Raw genomic sequence first — 24314 nt, forward strand, 5'->3', positions numbered from 1 at the left:
TTTTAAAATGGCATTAACCCCATTCATGAGAATTCATGATCTAATTACCTCCCACCTCTTAATTCCAAAACTTTGAGGGTTACGATTTCAACATAGGAATTTTGAGGGACATATTCAGACCATGGCATTTATGGACCTGTTGAACAGAATATCTCATTTCTCTGAGTTGATCTATCAGATATGCATATTTTACTCCTTTCTATTGCATTTTACACTTACTTAGAAAGTTTTCCATTGTATTAAGTGTTATTAGCTAATGTAGTGTTTTATTTTTAAATAAGTACTGTGAAAGTTAAGAATACAAATTGGGCAATTCTTATCATACATACTCAATTAAATCAGAACTGAGGGGCCAGAGAGGAAAACACACTTGGGGGACATAGCACCTACTCTACGAATTTGTTTTCTCCAAGCCCAGCTGCTGAAATGGCCTGCTGTCACCCCAGGGCCAGTTTTACCTGGTAGCTGCTGAAGCAACCATTTGTGACTCTAAGACTTGTTTTAACTCCTGCTGTGACTCACCAACCAGAGCTTGCCAGAGTCCAAAAGCTTCTCTAGTGCCAATGAGCTTTCTTTCAAAACAATATGTAACAATTCTTTAATAAAACTCCTAACTGTCTCTTCATTCTTTGGACATACTGAAGATCACCTGGTCTCTGTGTATGTCCTGAATTGCAATTCTTGCTTCCTAAATAAAACGTTTCAAATTTCAATATTTATCTCTATATCTTATTTAACTTCAACGGTACTCATACATTTTCAGACTTTTGAACTTTTTGATGAGAGAGAAACTACCTTAGCTTTAGATAACATTTACAAAGCTCATTTGCAAGATGTCCTCATCTTCTACACCATGCTTACAACTATTAGCCACAGGTGTGAACAGGTAGATGGTGATCACTTGACTCAGACTGGGTCTTTGGAAATTTACCAAACCTTTCTGTGTCTGTTTCGTATCTAATGCAATAGGAGTAGGATTACTTATCTCACTTTTTTTTTTTTTTTTTTTTTTTTTGAGACGAAGTCTCACTCTGTCACCAGGCTGGAGTGCAATGATGTGATCCCGGCTGACTGCAACCTCTATCTTCCAGGTTCAAGCAATTCTTCTGCCTCAGCCTCCTGAGTAACTGGGATTACAGGCGCGCACCATCATGCCAGGCTAATTTTTTGTATTTTTAGTAAAGAAGGGGTTTCACCATGTTGGCCAGGATGGTCTCGATCTCTTGACCTCTTGATCCACCCACCTCAGGTTCCCAAAGTGCTGCGATTACAGGCATGAGCCACCATGCCTGGCTTTATCTCACAATTTTTATTAAAGAGAATTACAGGAGTTGTCTTCTACAGGCACCTAGGACGGTTCCCCATACTTAACAGATATTCAATGCACGCTACGTTTTGCTCCCTCCCATATGGTGGGGTAATGCTATGATCTCCATGAAGTCCTGTGATCTGCTTTCCTCATTCACTCAAGTTTTTATCACTTAGTAAGAATTTCTACATGTTAGATGGTGTTTGAAATTCTTCTGATTTAAACATAAAAGTAAACAATAAAATCAACATGTCTCCTTAATCACTGAGACTTTTTTCTCATACTCATTTCATTCTGTGAAAGTGTGTCTTCTGAAAAGCTGGATTTGCAAAAGACTCACCGTGAAATATAACTTTTCAATGCATATGTAAACCAAAAAAATTTGAAATAAAACATTTCATTCTACCTTTTTTGATATATTTAATTGAATAACTCAGTGATTTTCAGTTTAATAAATTTAGCAGGTTAATACCTGGCTTATTAAACAATAATCTTTATTAACATAATTTTTCTTATTGAATACAAAATAAACCATTGCAAACTATAGTCACAATAATCAGGAGAGGATCAAAGCTACTGAGCAAATAGATCAGCTATAAAAGTTTATTAAAAAAATAGACAACATATGTAAACATATTTTTCGGTCACAAGGCTTCATAATACAGCACATTAGGCCCAGGCCTTAAATCTCTGCAGTGGGAGCACCTTAATTTTTTACTAACAGTAATTGGCTTATCTTTCAGTGAACATTAAGCCTACACAAAAATAAATAACCAGATTCTGCTAAGTTTACTAACACAGAAAATTGCAAATGTACAATAGATTGCAACGAAAGTTAACTACCTCCAGTAACATGTGAGATTGAATTGTTATATTACAATTATTTTAATACAGCTTCATTTTGAAATTCATCATAATGTAGAGTTGACTAAAATAAAGCTAAAGGGGAATAATAACAGAGATAAACAAACACCCAGATCACATACACTCCCCAACATACACATGCAAACACACATTTACTAATATGCATGCACACACACACACGCAAACACACACGCACACACATCCAAACACAAACACACACGCACACACATCCAAACACACACGCACACACATCCAAACACAAACACACATGCACACACATCCAAACACACACGCACACACATCCAAACACACACACACACACACACATCCAAACACACACGCACACACATCCAAACACACACGCACACACATCCACACACACACACACACATCCAAACACACACGCACACACATCCACACACAAACACACACGCACACACATCCAAACACACACACACACACGTCCAAACACACACGCACACACACGCACACACACGCAAACACGCACACACATCCAAACACACACGCACACACGCAAACACACACGCACACACACGCAAACACATACGCACATACATCCAAACACACACGCACACACATCCAAACACACATGCACACACATCCAAACACACATGCACACACATACAGGGATGTTTTGGTAAAAGCAAAACTGAGGACATAGTTTCTATCCTTTTTCTTTCATGTATTGATCATTTTAGGTATATATTTCCTCTACCCTTAAGCTGGAAGCTACGTGCTCCAAAAGGACTGAATACAAAGTAATCATACTTTCAAATGTGATAACATTTTGGGAAAACCAAATCTCTGTTACATAATTCAATAACCACCCAAAGTAATGCCAAATCATAGAATACATGATAAAACAAGAAAACGTATTAAGTACCTGAGACTTTGCTGCAGGAATCCAGAATGCAAGATCGTTTTCCTTAGGGCAAAACTCACCATGTTAATACAATCCTTTCATACTGTTTCTCATCTGCTGGATATACCTGTTAGGCAACCACAATGCTGCAAAATTGCCAAGTAATATGATTTTCCTTTTCTTCTATTATAGGTGAGATATTTTATCACAAATGATTGAATTTATTTTAAATTGCTGACATTTCAGTTATTCAGTGAACCTTAAGCAAGGTGCAATTTTAAATGAAATATCAAGCAATGTTTTTAATTTAGTTTTTCATTGTTTGGAAAAATTTAAATATCAATTGTCTGTCTTCTGAAGAGCCACATTCTAGAGACAGAAGGGAAGCACAATACATTTAACATAACAAACCCAAGCAAATTTACCAAGCTCTTGGGTAGCCATTTCTGCACCAATAACCTCAGATTTGTATCATACATGTATGACCATAAAAGTGATTCATAAATAATTTTATTATTTAAATCCTGATCTGCTATTCAAAGATCCATTTCTGAAAATAATTCATAATATAGTTGTTGTTTCCACCATATGAGCTTATTTCAACAGATGTCTAACATTTATCCACAATTAAATGAAATGTGAAATAACAACATACTTAACTTCTAACAGTACTGTACTGCTGTTCCTTGAGTTGTCAGTGTCTTTGGGATTATTATGATAATCATGCACTCAAATAGAGAAAATAAAATTAAAACACGTGAGTGTTTACAATACATGATATCTGTGAAGAGCTAGGTATCTGTAACAATTTTTAAAAGTTGTACTGGAGAATGAAAAAGCTTTCCACTTCTGAATATCAAATAAAGGACTACTGATGGAGGAAGAACGTTTTCTATAGGAAAAACCTAAAGATTAGCCTCGCTCAATGGGCACACCATATGGTCTCAGCCAAATGGCAAGGACTGAACTTTGAACATCTATTTTGGAGTTCTAATGAATAAAATGTTTATAACTTATATTAAGTAAAGCTTTTATAAGTTACATTCCATATAATTTCCTCAGGGAGAAATATCATTGCACAATTTAAGTGAGAACTGGACATATTTATGCATTATCAGCCCACAGCCAAGGTTAGGTAGTTTAAACAGGACTTTATATCTATTCCAGTCATCAGACTTTTAAAAACCTTTACTTACTAATATCACATTATTCTTGCCAAGAAACTAAAGCTCTTTCTTGGCTTTTTGTTGCAAAAATGACAATTAAGAAAATAAACTAAAAGAGAAAAAAACAAGAAACAAGACAAGAAAAAGGAAAGAGAGGAAAAAAGAAAAAAAAGGAAGGAAAGACACAAAAATAGTGAAGCTCATTACAATTTCTGTTGTGTACAAATGGACAAAGACATAAATGAGAATGAAAACATTAACATTGTGCTGAAGGTAATTCTACCCAGCATAGTTTTCACTGGTGCACATCTCTTGTTTTACACTTTTGTGTGTTCCAAGTTATAAGAAAAGAATCCAGAGGAAAAACAATAGACATGGCTAACAGCAATCATATACATTTTTTGAGAAGTTGGATATACCTTACTAATTTAGTAACATGGCCACAGCTTTTGAAAACACAGCAGCATGAAACAGTTCAAAGGTAGGTATATTGTGTTCATTTGTTCACCTTAAAAAATGCTTAAACAACAGTAAGGCACTTAATTTAAGACAGGAATTCTTTCTCCAGTTCATATATAGATGGCCGGCTGGTTTTGCTCCTCATTCTGCACAGTGGCACGGTGTAGTCCCTGCTCTGACCTTCCACGTCAGCATCCAGTAATGAAGGCACATGGGATTTAGTTCTCTCCTTGGCAGCGAGGAATTGGGTGGGATGTGGTCCTGGGCGACCCACTACACAGGCAGTCTGTGCCAGCTGAGACACTGCTGTCTGTGGGTAAGCCTGAGGCAGATCTGAGCGGCTTCTCAGGGAGGCAGGGCGAGGCTGAGGCACGATGTGGACAGTGCTGTGCTTCTTGGGTGAGACCTCCCTTGGCAGATGACTGTGAGGAGCAGGTGAGGGGCAGAGTGGCAGTGCAGAGGCTCCAGTGGCTGAGATAGTAGTTGCACCAGCTGGTTGAGAAAGCCAAGACAGTATGCAGTTAGAAAGAAAATGATTTCTAAAACAATGAATATCAAGAAAAATAATTATGATGGCAATTCAACAAGGTGATAGCTTTAAAATGAGCTTCAACAAAAAACATGCATTCACAGGCATGATCATAGCACACTGCAGCCTCGAACTCCTGGCCTTAAGGACCAAGGAACTCTGCCTTAGCCTCTGGAGTAGCTGGGACCACAGGCATGTGCCACCATGCCTGGCTGAAGTCCTGCAAGTTTGCAAAGAGTACTTCAACCTATGGAAATTATATTTGTAAACAGAGCTAAATAATCCTCACAGTGCTTAGGGCAATAAGAATTATGAGTCATTACAATGATATTATAAGGGTAGCTTTCAAAATGGACTAGACTGGAATAAATTTAAGAGGTTTAAAAATGATGGTCAACATGATTAAACTTCACTGTAGATTATGGTTTGACAAAACTGATGAAAATGGAAAAGCAGTTAGACTTTTACATGTCACCTCTTTTCTTGTTTGTACTGAAGAACTGACTAATGTTATTACCACTTTAGCAAATAATTATTGGCTTATAAGTTAGAGAAAAATATGCTTTCATATGGGATTACTGTGCTAGAATTTCTCCTTGTGCAATTATAAATTACCAATACTTATTGACCTACAGAAAGATAATAAACCTATTTATCTAAAGGCAACGAACAATAATATGGAAAATATCATATCCAGATATAATATTTAAAAAGAAGCAAAGGAAAAGATAAAAAGAATGAAAGCAGTTTGTCTTAATATAGCTTTATAACCAATGCTAGCTAGCATTTTAAAATTTAAAAAGCATTTTTTGTATATATTACCTCACTTACTATTCATGACAGGTATATAAGGTTATTGTAATTATGTTCACATACAAAATAAATAATACTGAAGCTCTACAGAACACTTAGTGTGCCATTTGACTTTTACCACAATCTCAATTGTAGAGCTTAGGTAAGTATAGTATTAGGTATGTATATTGTTATTGTCCCCATTTTATAGATGAAGAAACTGAGGCACAAAATGTTTAAGTGATTTGCCCAAATTCACTCAGCATATAAGTGACAGAGCAGAGATCTGAGCCCAGCTAGCTTCCATACTATTAATCATGACACTACAATGCTCTTAAAGACATTCAAACAAGAAAGCAGTCTACGTAATTTTCCCAGCATCACAAACTTACCAAATTAAACAACTAGAACTTGAACCTTTGTCCTATGACTCAAAATCCCCCATTCTTCCAAAGTACCCATATTATCTCCTCAAATGTCAGTATTTAAGTGCCACTTAACCCCAGAAATCTCAAAGCTGAGTACATTCTAGCACATGATAGCATGATCCAGTCACGTCAATACTCACTGAATTTTAGGAATGGAAAAAACACCACAGTGAGGAGTGAGACACTGTGATACAGCAGAAAGATCCCGGGTTTAAATTCTGACACCACTACTTCCTAATTGTGTGATCTTGAATAACATTAATTTTCCATAAGTTTGAATTCTCTTGCATATAATAGAGTTGCCATAAAAACTAAGAGACAATTTATGTCCAAGTGCTTTAACATCTATAAAGTGCTGTGGAAATACCACTGGTTGCCTTCTGCCCAAGCCCCTCTTGTTGAATAGACTAAAAAAACTATTTAAAAATTTGATTTTCTTTTCTTTCAGAGCTTCCATATCTGGACATACACCTCATGGAAGTGTCTGGTGTAACATACATCAACAGGGTAATACTTGCTGTCATGGGGTGAACTGTGCCCCCACAAAATTCCTAAGCAGAAGCCCTAACCCTCAGTCCCTCAGATGTGACTGTATGTGGAATAGGGTCTGTAGAGAGGTGATTAAGGTAAAATGAGGTCATTAGGGTGGGCCCTAATCCAATGCGACTGATGTCCTAAGAAGAGATTAGGACACAGATGCACTTAGAGTGAAGACTGTGTGAGAACACAGGGAGAAAACGGCCGTCTAGATGTCAAGGAGCCAGGCTGAGCTGAGAAAGAACCAACCCTGCAGACACCTTGATCTGACTTCCAGCCTCCAGAACTGTTGGGCAATGAGTTTCTGCTGAACATCCCCCCAGGCTGTGGCACTCTGCTATGGCAGCCCTAGCAGGCTGATACACCTGCTACACACAGTCCCAACAGAAACTCAGCAATGACATGCACAGCAGTGGAGGAGACAAGGCCCGCAGGGAGGCAAGAGGCCAGTTTCAGTTCCAGCCCTCCCACTCATCCGTAGTTCTAACTGGGGCAGCTGGCTTGTCTTTTCCGTAACGTGAGGGGGCTGGGTGGTTATTCTCCATGTGTTGTTTCTGCTTTGATATGCTATTATAGGTTTCAGTTACTGAAATTCAATTACACTTTTCCCAGAATCCAAATCATAGTTAAAATCAAATAAGAGAAGGGTAAGGTTCAAAGATCTATGTGAACAGTAAAAACAAAAGATAAAATCATAAATCCATACTGTTTCACATACTAATCTCTACAGCAGTGTTTTATGCTTTTACCTAATCAATGCAACCTACTTGGGGTCGGATTCCCATCAGACATGGTCCGTCTGTGATGTGATTGTCTATGTTTTGAAGAAGCACAGTAAGGTACATTCCCACATGTCTGCTCCAGGAAGGAAGACGGCAAGTTTCTTGATACACTACTATCAGTGTCAATTCTTGGCATGAGGGCTGGCTCACAACCACTTCCTGGAGCAGTGGGACAAAAATCCGGAGTGAGCATCTCAGAGTCACAAGTGACAGGTGTGCTGCCCGCCAGTGGATCTTCACTGTCCATCTGCAGCAGGCACTTTGTGGAGAGAGAAGGCGTGGAGAGGATGCCCAGGGCACTTGTCAGTGGCAGGGAGGGTGGGCTGCTGGCCTCCCCACCGGTGGACGGCAGCCTTGTGGGAGGACTGGCGCTTCTGCGGGACTTGGAAGCCCGCTGGAATATTCCCTCTCGTTTCTTCTTCTCTTCCTTGGGCAACGGTTCTTCAGCAGCCTGTGCTTTATGAAGCTCTCTGAGGTCCAGTCCCAGAGCCACCGATGCCAGAAGGACGGTGCACCCATACAGAGCTGACTCTGTTTTCTTTCTCTGGGGGGATCGACTCAGACTATTCGTAGGAGTCATCTCAGTGGAGACTGTGGCAGCATTCGCAGAGGTTGCCTCCTCCCAGCTTTCACCTTCTGCAGGATTCTCTCTCTGAGCATCTTTCCCAAGAGGTAGATCAATGTAGGCCTGACTAGGCAATTTTATTTGTTTTGGTTTTCTGTGTTCTACTCCATCAGGGGAAAGTTTTGGCTCTTCACAGGACCCTAAATAAAGGTATAAGAACATACACTGAAGTATCATTTTACAGCAAAAGTCATTTAAACAAGATTGTAAAATAAAGCTAAAATATAATAAATACATATTTTAAATAAAAACACATGCAACCCTTTTCATTTTTGCAAATGATTCGTCCAGGAGGGCTCCATGGAGCAAGACTCCAGGGCCCTACAACTTAAGGTTCCCTGCAGATGAACCAGCAAGCTAGCCATCTGCTGTTTCCTATGCTTCAGGAAGTTGTTCTTCATCAGCATCAATAATAGACTCTATCATAGAAACAGTCATCAAAACACAAAAATGCACAACCATAGGCACAAAATCACTAAATATGTCACCAAATGTGCTCTTTTCCTCACTTTACCTAAATACATGCATCAGGCTCCATTATCTACAGCTTTCCTGTGTATAAACTAACTGTTCTGTAGCCGATCAGCAGTTCTCAAAGTGTGTGGCCTGGACTGGCAGCATCTGCATCCCCTGGGAATTTGTAGAACTATAAATTATTGGCCCACCCTGGACTATGGAATCAGAAATTCTGAAGAGTGGAGTCCAGCAGTCTGTGTTTCAGCAAGACTTTACTGAAGTTTGGGGACCATTAAAATAGAAGATTCTCCCAAGAGATTACAGAATCCCAAAGGTTACAAATTATATCCGCTTAAGAGGAAGCTAACATTCTTATCATGTATCTGTTTAACAGTGCATAATTAAACAACAAACTCATTAATTTCCAAATAACATCCGTAATTTTTTCCAATATTACATCCTAGTATATCTAAACATGCTTGATGATCTAGACCAGGGGTCCCTGAACCCCAGGCCACAGACTGATACCGTGGCCTGTTAGGAACGAGGCTGCACAGCAGGAAGTGAGCAGCAGGTGAGCGAGTGAAGCTTCTTCTGTATTTACAGCCAATGCCCATTGCTCACATTACCACCTGAGCTCCGCCCCATGTCAGTTCAGCAGTGGCATTAGATTCTCATGGGAGCATGAACCCCATTGTAAACTGCACATACAAGGGATCTAGGTTGCTCCTTAAGAGAATCTAGCGTCTGATGATCTGTCGCTGTCTCCCATCACTCCCAGATGGGACCATCTAGTTGCAGGAAAACAAGCTCAGGGCTCCCACTGATTCTACATTATGGTGAGTTGTAGAATTATTTCATTATGAATTACAATGCAATAATAATAAAGTGCACAATAAATGTAATGTGCTTGAATCATCCCGAAACCATCTCTACCCCACTGGTCTGTGGAAAAACTGTCTTCCATGAAATTGGTCTCTGGTGCCATAAAGGCTGGGGACTGCTGATCTAGACAATTTGGGGTGCCGGCTTTCTTTCTCCAAAGAACCTGTGCTCTTCCCTGTGGTGCCTTTTGTTTGGAGTACTCTCTTTTTCCTCCGTTCCTACTTCTTCCACTCCCTGACATTACTGACCCAAGCTCCCTTTTCCTTCATAAAGGAGAACCTTCAGAAGGAGAAGCTGAACCCAGGTAGTGAGTGCAAAGGTGCTTGTGAAATTGAGAACAGTACCAACAGCAAATTCAAGAAATTTACATTGTGTCTTGCTAAAGCATCTTTAATTTGATCGAAGTACCAAAGAGTCTGCCTAAATGGTCAAGTATAAAGACCAATTTTATTTTCTGTGTTAGTAACCGTGCTTGAAGTTTTTCAATGATTTCCATCTCTTCAATCTTTTAATACTGAATACTGAATACAAATATTGAATATCGAAAGTAAATCATTATAATTAATTTAAATTAAATAGGAATTCCAATGTAAAACTCTCCAAGCAGTCATTTTTCTTATTTATTTATTTAGAGATGGAGTCTCATTCACTGTATCACCCAGGCTGGCGTGCAGTGGCGCGATCTTGGCTCACTGCCACCTCTGGCTCCCAGGTGCAAGTGATTCTTTTGCCTCAGCCTCTTGAGTAGCTGGGATTACAAGCAAGCACCACCACGCCGGCTAGTTTTTGTGAGTTTTTCATAGTTAACCTGCTTCATTGGATTTCATCATGTCAACAGGTGGCACTATAGCAAGAAGCCATATCCCTTAATCTCAGCAGAACTTTCAGGGGGGTCTATATTTTTACATCTAATATTTCCTATACTAAATTAATTTGGTTTTACATAATTAATTATGATAATAATGTTTCTGGTAAGGAAGAAGAGTTATAAATTCTCAAAACCACGTGAAGCCTAATTACTTCCTGCCATAAAGACTTGACAGAAAATAACTTCTGAATTTAAGTAAAGCTATAAGAAATGCCATTACTTGCTAATCTCCCCTCTGCTACTTTAATGACCACATAAGACTGTAAAAGCAAAGCTTCAGCGCAATCAGATGCCAAGGACAGCTCCAGCAAATCCTACCTCCTGAATCACATTTACCTGGCTGGTCCACAAACAATGAAGCCAAGGGCATGGTTTTCTGATTTTTTATTAAGATAGTTGACCAAGGACTGTTGCCATCGGAGAGAGGTCTTATCCTACAAGAGAAAAATGTTTCTTTTCATAAGATAGAAGCACACAACACACCAATTAGGTTTTGGTGGATACAGACCAACAATATTTTTAAGGTAGTAAAGAGAAGACATTTGTACTCAGTTTTGAAGGGCTGACAAAGTACAAATAATACCTGAAAGTGAGACAGGAAAAATCTCAGAAACATTCTAACTGCTTAACTAAATAATAGTTAATTTAGCACGATAAATTCATCCTAGAAAATTGTTGATATTTATAAATCTCTCTATTAATTTACTTGCTTTTTGAAAGTCTGGCTGATGTGATATTAACACGGGAATGGATTTGTCACGTTACACAATGAATACCACCAGATACCACACACGCACCTTTCTTTGCAATCTGTTCTTTCTTTCATTTGAATGGAATTTGGTCCCCAGGTACAACCTTTTTTCTTAAAATTCCTTCTTACATCCTCAAATTCTTCTTGTCGAAAGACTGTGTTCCTTCCCCAAGTTTTATTGCTTTCATCTGAAGTCACTAAAGAGAACATTATTAACCATATTAACCACGACAATCATATTAACCAATATTGGCCTTGTTAAAAAAGCTAAATGAATCATATCAGTTGTGAAACTACCTTACTCAAAACATGAAAACAATGAGAAAATTATTTATTTCACCCAATCTCTGGTAAGTTTCTTTCTCTGATCATAAAAATATCAAGAAAAATGGAGTAAGTTAACAGAAAAGATACAAATTCGAGGTAAATTAGCAGCAAAGATTTGATTACTTTTTAATCTATTTATTTAGCATTTTGCAACAATTAGGATTTCATTGTAATTGGGGGGGGGAACACCAAACTAAACATGTAACTTAAAATGAACTTAGTACTCTAATTTTTTAACGAAATCAGTTAAAGTTTTGACCTAGAGGCACAAACATCATATATTTTTAAATTGTAATTTCAACTAATTTTTCATAAGTCGTCACAATTTATTTATTTCTTTATTTTTTGGTCATCACAATTTTGCTCCATCATGACAACACTTTGGTTATAGTTGCCTTTTAAAACTTGAAAATATTTAACAGTTTTCCATGTCTTGCTTTTTTCACTACCTCACAGGATGATGTATATTCCTTTTTAATATCCACATTTTGCTAAACACTGAGATGCTGTCCCTCTAATTTAAGTGTACTTGAAAGTGATTTGGGGCCAGGCGCCGTGGCTCACGCCTGTAATCCCAGCAGTTTGGGAGGCCGAGGTGGGCGAAACACAAAGTCAGGACTTCGAGACCAGCCTGGCCAACATGGTGAAACCCGGTCTCCACTAAAAATACAAAAAAATTAACTGGGCGTGGTGGCGGGCGCCTGTAATCCCAGGTACTCAGGAGGCTGAGGCAGGAGAATTGCTTGAACCCAGGCGGCAGAAGCTGCAGTGATCCAGGATCGCGCCACTACACTCCAGCCCAGGTGACAGTGCGAGACTCCATTTCAAAAAAAAAAAAGGATTTGGAAATCACTGGGGAAAACTGCTGTTATTACTACACACTTAGGGGAAAAAATCTGAAACATACTAGATGTTCTAAAAACAGTTTGAAATATGATATACAATGGAATACTCTGTGGCCATAATAAAAATGAGGTACAGATGATACATAATGTTTATATTATATTTAATATTACATATAATAAATACATTTTCATTAAAAATTATGTGTTTATAGATGCCTGTATATACACACATACATACACAGAGGAGAAGTTACTAAACACAGATACCAAACTTACTAAAGTGTTTAAATTTAATGGAGAGGATTGCTATGTAGAGGGAAATTTAACTCCTTTATATCACTTTGTAAAATTGGACACATTGTGGATGATGTTTGGTTACTTACATGTGTTTCAATATTTTCCAAATTTTAAAATATACATATATGTATGTATATACACGTCTGTGCATATAAATGTGCTTAGGCCGGGTACGATGGCTCACGCCTGTAATCCCAGCACTTCAGGAGGCCAAGGAGGGTGGATCATGAGGTCAGGAGTTCGAGACCAGCCTGGCCAAGGTGGTGAAACCCCGTCTCTACTAAAAATACAAAAATTAGCCGGGTGTGGTGGTGGGCACCTGTAATCCCAGCTACTTGGGAGGCTGAGGCAGGAGAATCACTTGAACCTGGGAGGCGGAGGTTGCAGTCAGCCGAGATGGCACCACTCCAGCCTGGGCAACAGAGTGAGACTCCATCTCAAAAAAAAAAAAATGTAGATGCATGCCTAAATGTACGTGTGCATGTGTAACAATCTTGAATCAGCTGTTCATTCTTTTTATTAAAAGAGTTTTACAGTAGAATGACACATAAACAGATCAGCAGTTTTCATTTAAGTGAGGGCAGCAGAACCGGAAAAGCTTTCAGCTGGGGATTATTAGACCCAAGTTCATCTCGGCTCTATGACTGACTGACTGATATACACTCCCAGAGCTATCTACACTCTCGGCTTTAGTCTCCTCACCTTCCTCCCTTCCTACTTTCCTTCCCCTCTTGATTTGCTCCTCTGGTTTCTCTTTTGTTTCCACATTGATTGAACTTTTCCTGTACTAAGAGGCCGAAATGGATGGTGAAATCTACACTCAGAAGATGTGTCTGAATCCAGCTTCACCAATTAGTAGCTACCAACTTGGGTCAGGTTAATGGTAACTTCTCTGGCCCTCATTTGGGGATCATAAAAGGGTCCACTCAATGAGGCTGTCAGAATTGAATGGGGGTGTGCACAGACATGAAGACAAGAGGTGTCATTGGAGCACCCAGGGTCACAGTGAAGATGAGCAACATCCTGGCTGGAGAACTTCAGCCAACAGCTGCCACGCACAAAGCTGGTCCTGTGTGGAATGTCTCTATCAGAACCTTTCCACCATGTTACTTCTGAGAAGGAGCACCAAGGATGCGCCTCCCTAAGCTGGCTGCATTTCAACTTTGGAGGGTTGGAATTCATTTGAAATCCCAAATTATTTGCTTTAACTGGTACACATCTTGGGCCCAGCCAGGCCTGCCCAGTACCACTTCCTGGCTTCTGTGAGGTAGTTTTCCCCAGAGCAGAAGGTGAAGACACAGGAAAGAGAGCAGAGGAGTGGCCAGGCAAAAGCAGGGGTGGCACAGTGTCCCATCTGCTCAACCCTTCGTGGAGCTGGGAGACCAGCCTGGGAGCCCTTTCTCTCTCCATTAATTAGGCCTTTGCCTAGGCAAAGGCAAGGTTTGAGGTACAGTTTTATGCAAAATGCATTCTCAGAAAACCAAACCAGTTATAATAAATGACAGTCCTTTAAGCTCTAAAACTACAGCCTCATTTAGATCCTGTTTCTCTGTGGGGATCCTGGTGTCCGAGAACTTGCAAAAGAAATCTCTGCTGGTGCCAAGGTTTTCATTATCAAAAGAGGAAAAAAAATGAGATTCCACGCAAGCCTCATTAGACAAAATTTTCTTTTGGATTTTTTTTTTCTCCAAATAAGGATGGGTAAACAGCAGGGAATTAAGTTTGGTGGAGAAAAGAGAGGATCTAAATGAATGGTTTAACACAGACTTAGGCTAATTACCACATTACTTACAGACATATGCATTAATCACATTCTTCTTTTGCTTAGCCTACTTTTAGGGGTTTATTTGGACTCACCTTTGAAAAAAATTAGTAATTTTATTTCATCCGCTAAACTCTGATTCATAGCCTAACTGAAACTCTCAGAATGCAAAGGTGCCAGGCAAATCAGCTGTCTGTACTGTCTCCTCCTGGATGAATGCTTGTTCTAAAACCAAAACACTACAAGGAATTTTTAAATATTAGGTTGGTCAAACCTAAAGTGAATTAAAGTTAAATCCTGAAAAGCAAAATTTTTTTCCCCTCACGAAACAAAGAAAGAAATGGAAGTAATCCTGAATTCCTGATTTCATTTTTCAAAGTATCCTGACACAAATGGCTGATGATATAATTAGGTTATGCTAAGGTTGCGTGCAAGTGTTTAACGAAATGTCTCGAGATGTGGTGTTTCACTTTCTACTCTGGGGCCAGGTCGCATCACCAACTGCATAGCATCTAAAATTCACTTGTTGTGAGTAGAAGAAAATTACTATGCTCAAGTTTTGTTTCTCAAATAGTTGTGGCACCTACGAAATGTCCCATGCTCATTTACAACCTGCTATGAAAACACATCTGCTCAAATTGAATCCAAGTCAAGTTAAAGGAGAGAAATCAACACAGGAGCCCCCGTGGCAGTGCAGAAAGCTCACACTGTATGGCTCGGAGTCGGGGCATCATTGTGGGGCTGCTCGGGGGACTGGAACTGCTGCTGTTCAGGCTTCGTCGTTTGTCCAAGTTGGGAGAGGCCTGCACGGTTATCTTGTGCTGGAAATCTGTTGGAGGCAAAAAGGGAGAACTGATGTTTCATGGTTTTCCATTATCTTCATAGCCATGTATTTAGCACACAGCAATAAAAACAAAAATGGTCAGACCCTAAGTGCAAAGTATATTGCAGAATCGATTTCTTATTTTGGTTTCTTACTTCTCAGGGTTCAAGTCAATAAATAATGATTCTGAGATTATATGTTGGATATAGTCACACAAATAATGATTCAGAGCTTATATGTTGGATATAGTCACACACACACACACACACACACACACACACACACACACACACACACATACATACACAGGAAAATATGAAAGCCATGAATTATTGAAGAATTTATAACCTGGGAAAAAAGAGTTATCTGCATTCAGTCTGAGATAGTTAAAATTAAGGCTGAGCATGGTGGTTCATGCCTGAAATCCCAATACTTTGGGAGGCTGAGGTGGGCAGATCACTTGAGGCTAGAAGTTCGAGACCAGCCTGGCCAACATGGCAAAACCCCATCTCTACTAAAAACACAAAAATTAGCCGGCATGGTGGCACACATCTGTAATCCCAGCTACTCGGAAGGCTGAGACAGGAGAATCACTTGAACCTGGGAGGTGGAGGGTACAGTGAGCTGAGATTGCGCCACTGAACTCCAGTCTGGGCAACAGAGCGAGACTCTGTCTCAAATAAATACACAAATAAGTAAATAAAATTAAACTGAAATGGCCCTGGATTTAAATGAGTCCTGGTTCTCATAACATAACATGCTATGGACCTCAAACCAGTAAGGAACTGCTCTGAGCCTGTTTCTTCACCTGCTAAAGTGAACAACAATATTTCACATGGTTGTTGTGGTGGTGAATAAAACAGAAAATGTAAATTAAAAGCATTTTGTACTCTAGGCATTCTACAAATGCTGGCTCTTATTATCTAACTGTAATATGGTAGCGATATACCAAGATCTATAGGTTCATATGGAAGAGAAAGCAATATTACCAGAGGAAAGAGGGGTGTGAGGGGTGTGTCTGGGAAAACTTTCTAAACTATCAGGAAAATCATTAACAACTTGGAAGGAGGTAAAAGACATTACTGGATATTCTTTCAGGGCAGAGCTGAGCTTAACCTTTGATTGATTGCTTTTGTATTGACTGAGTTATTTTTATAACTAGGTAAGAACAGAGGTTAACTTGTAGATTTTGTCTGGTGATGATGCAAATAACTTCTGTCTGGAGAAAAAGACAATCCCAAATGGTTTATTGCCATATTAGACATCAACCGGGTTTGCGTTTAACCCAGCAGTCTAATCTTGCATTCCTCTATTAATTTGCCCATAAATATCTCACTCCTCGAATTCTCATTTGAACTGGTTCTACCTGGTTCCTCAGTGATTAATGAGTTTAATAAAAATCTTTGACATATGTTCATTTCATATTTGCAAGAGATCTATAACTTACCTTTTTGGAAGTTATACTTTAAAAAACTTTAATGAATGAACTGCTACTTGAGATGAAGAGGATTTGGAAGTTGGTAGGCAAAGACAGCTATCCAATTATTCATACTAGAAATCTGAATACTTTTCTTGATATTTTTTTTTCTGTTACCGTACATATCCACCAAGCACAAAATATCAGGTAAATTCTGTGCTATATATTTTTCTGCAGTAGAGAAATTTATATTCCAGGTTATGGAGTTAGCAAACTTGGATCTGAATCCCATTTCTGCCACAGCCATATGAATTTCAAGAAAGTAACTTAAGGTCTTGAAGTCTCAGTATCTTCACTGACAAAAATGGAAAAGAACCAATTATTCCTATTTTGCAGGACTGCTATGAAAAATTCAGTGCAAAGAAGTATAGAAAGTACTTACCACAGGGCTCGGGACATAATAAATGCTCAATAAATGTTTTTTTTCCTTTTGTTCTCTCCATCTGCACGGCCATCACCGTGTCATGCCTAGCCTGCTCCAATGCCTTGTGTCCATCTTCCTGCATCCACATTTGGCCCCCCAAGTCCACTTCACAGCAGCCAGATGCATTTTTAATATGCCTGACATGTCATTCCCCTACTTAAAATCCTTCAAAGGCCTCTCATGATTCTTAAGTTACAGATTAAAATTGTAACACATTCTGTAAGTCCCTGCAAACCTGAGTCTGAGTTCTTCTCTCTGCTCCAGCCCCATCTTGCCCTATTCATGGCCTAGAAGAGGGGTCAGCACACTTCTTCTGCAAAATGCCCCATTTTAGGTTCTGTGAGCCACACAGTCTCTGTAACAACTGCCTGACTCCGCTGATGTGAGAGAAAGCAGCCACAGTCAACACAAAGATGAATGTGTCCCAGTAAAATGATCTTCATGGATATTGACATTTCATATCAGTTTCACATCATGTCAGGTACAATGAAGTATTCTTCTTCCTCTTTGATTTTTTTCAAGCATTTAAAAGTGTAAAAACCATTCTGAGCTCATGGCTGTACAAAGCAGGTAGAGGCGGGATTGGGCCCATAGGTCAGTGTGCTGAGCCCCGTTCAAACCACACTGAACTTTTTTCAGTTCCTGGAAGAAACCAAGTTTCATCCGCATGTGCTCTCAGCCTATTCTCTTTCTTCGTCTTCTGTATTTGGTAAATTCCCATATCGAGTCTCAATTTAAATGTTACTTCTTTTTTTTGGAGATGGAGTCTTGCTCTGTCACCTAGGCTGGAGTGCAATGGCACGATCTCGGCGCACTGCAACCTCCACCTCCTGAGTTCAAGCAATCCTCCTGCCTCAGCCTCCTGAGTAGTTGGGATTACAGGTGTACACCGCCACATCTGGCTAATATATATATATATTTTTGTATTTTACTAGAGACGGGGTTTCACCGTGTTGCCCAGGCTGGTTTTGAACTCCGTTAGGAAGCCTTCTATGATCACCTTAGACCAGGTTACATCTCTGCACTAATCACTGTCATGTGACTTTTCCTTCACAGCAGCTAATGATTATAGAAAGCAAATAAGTATTGAATTATTAGCTTAAGTTCTGCCCCCTCCCTCAATATAAGTTAAGCGCTCTATGGGCAGCGACCATCACAGTCTCCATGACCTCAGACTGGTACAGTGCCTTGCACATTGCAGGTACTTAGAAAACTTTGCTGAATGGATACTTTCTCTGTGGGAAACATGAGTGCAGAGACTGCATATATATTTGATAATCATCCCTAGTACTGGGGACACAGCAGATCCTCAGGTGTTTGTTGATGGAGAAAGTTATGCAGGATTCATCTACAGGATCAGGCTGGTGCTTGAAGTGAGTTGCTGAGGAATACACAGCAGGCTGGAGGAGATTTGGAAGACAAACAAATGGAAAGGAAAGACCAAACGGGAGGCCTCTCCATCTGCAGAGTCATAGTTTTGTTTTTTTTTTTAAGACAAGATTTCACTCTGTTGTCCAGGCTGGAGTGCAGTGGTGCAATCTCAGTCCCCTGCAGCCTTGATCTCCCCTGGCTCAACCAATTTTCCTGCCTCAGCCTTCTGAGTAGCTGGTACTACAGGCATGCACCACCATGCCCAGCTAATTTTTGTATATTTTTGTAGAAATGGGGTTTCACCAGTTTGCCCAGGCTGGTCTTGAACTCCTGGGCTCAAGCAATCCACCTTCCTTGGCCTCCCAAAGTGCTTGGGATGACAGGCGTGAGTCACTGCACCTGGCCCGGGGGCATTCCTTTTGAAAGACTTGACCAGGGCAGAGCAGTTGAGGTAAAAAATTGACTAGACTACGTGGTGGTAGTTGGGGGAAAGAGGTGGTCAAAGAAAAAAAATTCTTAACCATAGAAAGGAAACAGTTTAGACTAAAGTCATTTATAAATGTTCAGCTAGCCACCTGATTGTTACAACACGATAGAAACAAATGCTCTGAGAACTTTTACAGCAAGAGGAGCCTCCTGTCAATAGCAGAAGAAAGCCAAGAACCAAGCCACAGGATTTGATTGACAAGTTACTTGGAACAAATGATGGGACAATAAATACTAAGCACAGATCAGGAAACCAACATGGAACACATGGAAAGCCATGGGTGAGAGCAGCAAAGATACAAGGCTGTATTTTAACAACACCTAAGATTCAGAGTGCTTCCAACCTTCCAAAAACACCTAAATACTTCCACTTAAAAAGCACACTTTATGTTGTAAACAGAAAGAAAACATTCTATTTTTTTGAGATGGAGTCTTGCTCTTGTTGCCCAGGCTAGAGGGCAGTGCTGAGATCTCAGCTCACTGCAAGCTTGCTGCCTCTTGAGTTCAAACAATTCCCCTGCTTCAGCCTCCTGAGTAGCTGGGATCACAGGCGCCCGCCACCACACCCGTCTAATATTTGTACTTTTAATAGATATGGGGTTTCTCCATGTTGGCCAGCCTTGTCTCGAATTCCTGACCTCAGGTGATCTGCCTGCCTTGGCCTCCCAAAGTGCTGGGATTACAGGCGTGAGCCACCATGCCCAGCCAACATTCTTTATCGTAAACATCCTTGTCCCTTTGAAGCAGGGAAAGGTTGAGTCTGTGCCAGCTAAACATTTAGGAAAACTAAAGCTGAATTGTTAAAATGCCTGTGGCCCGTACTCACTAGAATAATGGTTCTCAAGACACCTGGTCATAGCAGCTATAGTTCAATCACAGGCTTGAGTAAAACCTATCCTAGTATTTTTGCTGGCAATATGAACATTTCACTAACAAAGCTAATTGCCTCAGTGGGAGGCTTCCATTTGCAGATGAAAAGCAATGTACTCTCTAAAGAATCCAGGGAGGTTATATGCTCTCTCCCATCCACCCTTCTACTCACTCATAGAACCATTATACCTATCAGGTGGAATGGTTTCTGCAGGCTTTGGACACTTCTGAAGCAGTCAAAGTTAGAATGCCACTGCTTTAGTGACATACCAACTTTTGGAGGCTTTAAAGCTTTTGTCTTTTATTAACGTGTCCAAAAAACACAACTTCAGTTAAAAGTAAACATAAACAGAAGGAGCAATCAATATAGAGTACTCACAAAATAAAAAGATGCACTGTGACCATGCTTTTTTCTCTTGCAAATTCCAAGAAAAATACTACATAATCACGAAGTATTGTTTTAAAATTATTATCCTAGATTATTACTGTCTTACTTTTTAAGCATTAATCCTCCTTATTTGGTAGCCAGCCACGAAGAAATTCCAGGGGGAAAAAAAATCACGTTTGAGGTTTCCACCACTAAGTCACCATAGCTATAAAAACCCATAAGATTAAAAATGATCAGCAGTAATTCTCGAGGACAAAGTTACAAGAGAATGTAATATTCATATTTAATACCAAATTTTTGAAAGATCTGCAGGCACAAATATTAAAGGTCAGCTTGGAGGACTCTAGAATATGTTTCGGAGAAATTCTCTAAGCTTATTATGCATAGGGAAAAATCCTGCAAAAGGAGTTCAAGAAGTTGGTAACTCCATGAAAGGATAGCATCACTGTTCCATCTACCACTTACCAGATCTTTCTCCCTGAACAGTGTGCCATTTAACAGTATTAGAATTTGTTTCTCTTCGTCTTTTTGTTGACCCATAAAAATTATACATATTTATGGGGTACAGAGTGATACTTTGGTACTTGTTTACAATATGTAATGATCAAGTCCGAGTAATTAGCATACGTATTACTCTGGGTATTGATCATTTCTTTGTGTTGTGAACATTCAATATCCTCTCTTCTGGCTTTTTGAAAATATACAATAAATTAGAGTTAACCATATTCACCCCACAGTATTGCAGAATACCAGAACTCATTCCTCCTAGCTAGCTGTAATTTGGTATCCATTAACTAACCTCTCTGTAACCTCCCCTCCCCTCAAGCTCTTCCCACCCCAATAACCACAATTCTACTCTCTATTTCCACGGGCTCCATTTTTTTTTCGCTCCCACATATATGTGAGAACATGCAGTATTTATTTTCTTGTGCCTGACTTACTTCACTTAACATAATGTCATCCAGGCTCATCCATGTTGCCACAAAAGATAGAATTTTATTCTTTTTTATGGCTGAATAGTGTTCCATCATGTAAACACACCACATTTTCTTAATTCATTCATCCATTGATGGACACTTAGGTTGATTCCTTATCTTTGCCATTGCGAATAACGTTGCCATAAACAGGGGATTGCAGACATCCCTTTGATATACAGATTTCCTTTCCTTTGAGTAAACACCTGGTAGTGGAATTCCTGGATCATACAGTAGTTCTATTTCTAGTTTTTTTGAGAGACCTCCATACTGTTTTCCACAATGGCTGTACTAACTTACACTTCCACTAGCTATAGATAGCCATAAGATTTAAAATGATCAGCAATAATTCTCAAAGACAAAATTACAAGAGAATGTATGTAAGAGTTCCCTTTTCTCCACATCCTCACCAACATTTACTATTTTTCGTCTCTTTGATAACAGCCATTCTAACTAAGGTGAGATAGCTCACTGTGATTATCATTAGCATTTCCCTGAGGATTAGTGATGCTAAGCATTTTTTCATATGCTTGCTGGCCATTTTTATGTCTTCTTTTGAGAAATGTCTATTCAGTTCCTTTGCCCAATTTTAAATCAAATTATTTGTGTTTTTGCCATTGAGTTATTCGAGTTCTTTGTATATTCTGCGCTAGTCCCTTGTCAGATGAATAGTTTGCTAATATCTTCTCCTCTCCCATTCTACAGGTTGTCTCTTCACTCTGTTGATTGTTTCCTTTGCTGTGCAGAAGCTTTTTGGTTTAATATAGTCCCAATTGTCTATTTTTGTTTTTTGTTGCCTGAGCTTTTGAAGTCTTAGTCATAAAATTTTCGCCTATTTCCATGTCCTGAATTGTTTCCCCTATTAAACAATACTAACTTAAAGAATTTTCTAGCAGATAATATTGAATGCAACTAACTCCCTTGATTTTAAGTTACACATGCTTGCTTTCTCTTCTAAGCGGAATTCTTCATGAAAAAATAATTATTTTTATAGTTATCATTTCCGTTTTTGGATGTCTGTCCCACTCTAGGATATTGTACAAGTAAATATGTGTGCATGTGTGTGTGTTTAGGGTTGGAGCATTCTAATCGAAATTTCCATATTGGTACCAGTATTATTAATATTAAGATGATAATGTAGTGCCATCTTGTGGGCAGAAGAGGTAACTGTCACACTAAAAATTCCAGAAACCAAATTTCATTCCTTGGTGATGGGTCAGGATTATAGCAGTAGATTTCTTGGTTATGTTTTAACTGGAATCTTTCATCAAGTGCCAAAAAGTAAATAAATGTGTAACTAAAATTTCCCCTCTCTTCTCAGAAAAAGAAAAGCTGTATAATACAATCTGGGAATTTTTTAAAAACTCTGGTAAAAAGAGTCAAATAATATTCAGTCTGCTTTGAATAAACTCAGAGTATTAGCCAAGGAACATTTGAGAAGAAAAACAAGAGTGAAAATCTGATCTCAGGAATGCTAAGATTTTGATTTAATCATTTTACCACTGAAGAGGAAAGGATCATTGGAATGATTTTCATTTTTTCTCCCAAATTTACTTCCCTTTCCATCAGATTCTTAATCCTTTCCACCTTCCCCAAAGTTTCCCAAGGGAAACAATAAATATTAATTTGGATAACACAATCAAATCACAGCTAGAAGAAAACTGACGTAACTGAAAAATGGAGAAGAAAACTCACATCTAGTGCACCTCTGGATTTTTCTTTCATCTATGTGTGAAGGCAGAAGCCTCATCATAAATAGTCTATTCTCTATGGCTGACTGACACGTAAGACAGACCAGTCAGTGACCCTGCAAGCAACACTCCAGCTAAGAGAAAACATCAGAAGAGAGCCTGGAAAAGGACCTTCCCTCAACCCCCAACCCCAGAGAGGTTGAAGGTAGAAGTGATAAGGATCCACAGTCTATTCTCACCCCATCGAACCAAATAATCAATAACATATACTGGATTCTCATGATGACCGCCTCATACTAGCACTTTTCTTTCTTGTTTTTTCTCTTTTTTTTGAAACAGAGTCTTGCTCTGTTGCCCAGGCTGGAGTGCAATGGCACAATTTCGGTTCACTGCAACTTCCAGCTCCCAGGTTCAAGAGATTCCCCTGCCTCAGCCTCCCAAGTAGCTGGGATTACAGGCACCCGCCCCCATGCCCAGCTAATTTTTTTTTTTTTTTTTTTTTTGTATTTTAGTAGAGACAAGGTTTCACCGTGTTGCCCAGTCTGGTCTCGAACTCCAGATCTCAGGCAACCCGTCCGCTTCAGCCTCCCAAAGTGCTAGGATTACAGGCATGAGCCACCATGCCCAGTCTTCTTTCTTTTTTTTTTGAGACACAGTTTCGCTCTTGTCACCCAGGCTGGAGTGCAATTGTGTGATCTCGGCTCACTGCAACCTCCACCTCCCAGGTTCAAGTGATTCTCCCACCTCAGCCTCCCGAGTAGCTGGGATTACAGGCACCTGCCACCAAGCCCGGCTACTTTTTGTATTTTTCGTAGAGACGGAGGAGGTTTCACCATGTTGGCCAGGGTAGTCTTGAACTCCTGACCTCAGGTGATCCACCTACCTCAGCCTACCAAAGTGCCAGGATTACAGGCATGAGCCACTGCACCCAGACGTTATACTAGCAATTTTCTGATCAACTGAGGACATCTGCAATAACCTAAATTAGTCACAGGATTCTGCAAGCTTTCCAGTGTTTCATAATACATATTTTATAAGACAATTTATACACACTCGACATAAAACAAAACTGTCACTGTTGCACTTTAAATCAAATTACCATGCCATTAACAAACATCTTAGGAAAACACTAGACTCCTTCCAAGCACTCTAAAATATAATACACATACCACATAGGCAGGTATAGACATAGACATAGAGATATTTCATACAGATTCTATAAAAGCGAAGTCTGCATTGCTCTGT

The 24314-nt window shown here is 39.5% G+C and overlaps 1 protein-coding gene across 2 annotated transcripts in view; it reads right to left on the minus strand.

Moving 5' to 3' along the window:
• Nucleotides 1–1727: 1727 nt before the first annotated feature.
• Nucleotides 1728–24314, minus strand: part of MAP3K21 (mitogen-activated protein kinase kinase kinase 21) — a 57900-nt gene continuing 35313 nt past the window's right edge. Inside the window, exons 6-10 of one of the 2 annotated variants that reach the window (XM_024254260.3) lie at nt 15272–15394; nt 11381–11531; nt 10920–11017; nt 7735–8514; nt 1728–5173 (exon numbers count right to left, since the gene is read on the minus strand). In XM_024254260.3, coding sequence (XP_024110028.2) covers nt 4767–5173; nt 7735–8514; nt 10920–11017; nt 11381–11531; nt 15272–15394 — 1559 coding nt within the window. In that variant the 3' untranslated portion in view covers nt 1728–4766. Of the gene's footprint in view, nt 5174–7716; nt 8515–10919; nt 11018–11380; nt 11532–15271; nt 15395–24314 lie in introns of both variants that reach the window. The other variant, XM_054561343.2, reaches the window with a different exon arrangement.

This window comes from Pongo abelii, chromosome 1, assembly GCF_028885655.2.
Source record: "Pongo abelii isolate AG06213 chromosome 1, NHGRI_mPonAbe1-v2.0_pri, whole genome shotgun sequence".
Lineage (NCBI taxonomy): Eukaryota > Metazoa > Chordata > Mammalia > Primates > Hominidae > Pongo > Pongo abelii.